We start from the raw sequence: 2,855 nt of genomic DNA on the forward strand, positions 1-2,855 counted from the left end.
TATCAAAATAGGGCACTACTTTACGTAAAAAATGAGCACTAAAAAGACATCTAATAAAATCCAACGGAAATCGAATCAGATGCAAAATAACAGACGTTTATTTAAGCGAAGTTAAAACAAATGACAAAGAGGCATAACTTGCAGCTTCAGAAGGCAGTATGGTGACTTCCTTACCTCTGAATCCCAGAGTGCTTGTAAAAACTTTAAAGTGTTGATTTATTTTCGTCCTCGCAAATAAAAAAAAATAATCCAGTGATTAATCGATTAAATTAATCCTCTTTAACACACCCTAGTGTTAATCATCCCATTTTATCAAATTGTAGTATAAAAAAAAATCTACAATTTATGATAACGAAATTTCTCATCATGGTGGATGGGATCTTTTACAATCGTGTACAAACAATACAAATAAATCGTCATTTTATTTGAAAAGTTTTTCTTTGACAAATACAAGGAAAAAAAGGCTTAAGATAACAAATGACCATATTCTTGCAAACGATACAAACTGAGAAATATGCAAGATATTAAAATCACCTTAAATCAGATACGAAAAGACGATAATACAGACTTCCGTTGGGAATTATCTACACATTCAACAAAAAAAAAATGTCCCACTAAATTATACTTCTTCTTAGCAGCTGCCTTAAATTACAAATGTCATTAGATATTACTTAGCATCGTCTTCACAACACACTTCCTCTCGTAAGGGACTCACACAACACGCACAGTCGGACATAGGGATACTATACATCCCTGGGATCGTGTGTACCTGGTATGTCCTGAATGCACAGGGCGATGTATTTCGTTAGCAGAAGTGACAAATACTATCACAGGTGATTCATTTTATCATTGAAATATTTAATTCGTTGGAGTAATTTGTGCGAATACTATATATAATTCCTATACGATAATATTACGTAGAAAAGCATTTAGTCAAAGGTTATGTTACATACAGGATGACATCCCTTGATATGTGCATGCTTGCCGTTACTATTGTATAGATTGTAGTGAATGAATATTTGTTACAGTTATATTAATAAACAGTTAAAGAAGCAACTTAAGACTATGCACAGCCTGCACAATAGCAGTACTGTTCCTTGGTACACAAGGTTATGCTATCTTAAATTAACGAGGGTTCTGATCAAACCCTCCAATACTGCTTAAGGGTGAAGTTTCTATCACAGCAGCCATCTTCACAGAGCAACATTTCCATATAAGCTTCCAACATCAGCCACCGAATGCGCCTCCGGACGACTAAATGTGATTATCTCAAGCACTAAAACTGTCTTTTTGGGGAACAGCAGTAGAGAAAGACCACAATCCTGTCGGTTCTTGATGAGATGCACACCGCGCGCGGGAATAAATTCCTTGTTTTAGAGGCATAAAAACTGGCCCGAGTCGTAGGAGTCCAAGGCGTGAAGTGCCGATACGGTCAGAGATAAAAGGATCAACTGGCAGGTCTCGAGAGAGAGGGAGAAAGAGCCAGGGGAGGAAGGGAAGGATTCTAGGAAGGTTAGACGTAGAGATCTTGCATGAGGAGGATGTACCTTGGTCCTGGGGGGCGGAGCGTGCCGTTCACCATCCCTTCGGGATTCCTGACGCCAGGCCCTCCATCGCCGACATTCTCCTGGAATTGCACGGGAAAAGGCATCTCAAAAGACAAGGCAAAAAAAACGCATTGTGTCTATGGATTCACATAGGCACACACAAACAGATGATTATATACCTTTATGCAACAAGATTTAGTTACTTAAAATCAATATTTGCAATAGTATTCCATATCTGTTGCGGGGAAGTCAACACACAAGGTAAACAAGACCTCGTACCTTTGTGACCTTCGGCAAGGTGTTTGTCTTTGTCGTTGGCGAAGGAGTATAAGGAGGGGGAGGGGATTCCCCGTCAGCAGGAGGAGTGGCCTTCCTGTCACTGGAATTGCTGGTGAAATCATAAAAGAACAATATTAGGTGATGCTAAAAATGTAATAGTTGTCTATGATTACTAAGATTCATAAAAAGACATAATGTTTATGACGTTAAAGCAATTCTCGTGCACATAAAAATCGCGCAACAGTCTCTGAGTTGTCACTTGACGGTCTCGCAACAATTCTGTGAGTCGCTCTGGAGACATGGGGACCTGTGAGACAATCAAGAAACTGCCCAGAGACCCTTGTTGCGAATTAATATCTTGGTGTGCGAGGCTTTATTTTCGGAGACACTTAACATTAAAGAAAACCAAAAACCTCACCTCTTGGAGCGTCTGGGACTCTTGTGCCTCTTGGTCTTGGGCGAAGTGTACTTGATCTTGATCGTCTTCGCCGTCTCCACCTTGGTGTAGGGGATCTCCTTCAGCTCCGCCTCCGTCAGCCCCTGAGTCCCTTGCATCTCGAACTCGAGGTGTCGCCGCAGCTCGTCTGGCAACCGGCTGTTTTTGGCTTCTGAGGGCGACCTAGATCGTGACCTGGAATGGGCAAGATGGCTGATCGGGAGCAAATGGCAACTTGATAACCCTAAACAATGTGCGTCCTTGAGTTTGGTGACCTCTAAACCCCCACACTGCTCACACATTTCACGTTGCACACTCACAAAGCAACAATAGCAACAATGTATACCCAAAATCCCACTATTAATAGCTAACAGTGCCTAGACCATTTTCTTTAATACAACATTCTCTGGCTCGTTTATTAGGCCGATTGGCTCTTCGGCCAACACCCCCATCCCCCCGCGACCTCGCACCTGTGCTTCCTGTGGCGCTTCTTGTTGGAGTGTTGGTGGTGGTGCGAGTCGGCCTCGGTGTCGTGGCCCGAGGGCTGGTAGCCGCTCTTGTGGGTCAGGTCTCGCACGGTGGCGGTGTTGCCT

The 2,855-nt window shown here is 42.5% G+C and overlaps 1 protein-coding gene across 1 annotated transcript in view; it reads right to left on the reverse strand.

Annotated features, from left to right (window-relative positions):
* LOC119588856 (band 4.1-like protein 4) overlaps positions 1-2,855 on the reverse strand; it is a gene marked incomplete at its 5' end in the record, with an annotated part of 128,141 nt that overhangs the window by 1,277 nt on the left and 124,009 nt on the right. The window contains 4 exon segments of the mRNA XM_037937494.1: positions 1,548-1,627; positions 1,827-1,935; positions 2,245-2,457; positions 2,733-2,855. Of these exon segments, the coding sequence (XP_037793422.1) occupies positions 1,548-1,627; positions 1,827-1,935; positions 2,245-2,457; positions 2,733-2,855 (525 nt within the window).

Source organism: Penaeus monodon, chromosome 24 (assembly GCF_015228065.2).
Source record: "Penaeus monodon isolate SGIC_2016 chromosome 24, NSTDA_Pmon_1, whole genome shotgun sequence".
Taxonomy (NCBI): Eukaryota; Metazoa; Arthropoda; class Malacostraca; order Decapoda; family Penaeidae; genus Penaeus; species Penaeus monodon.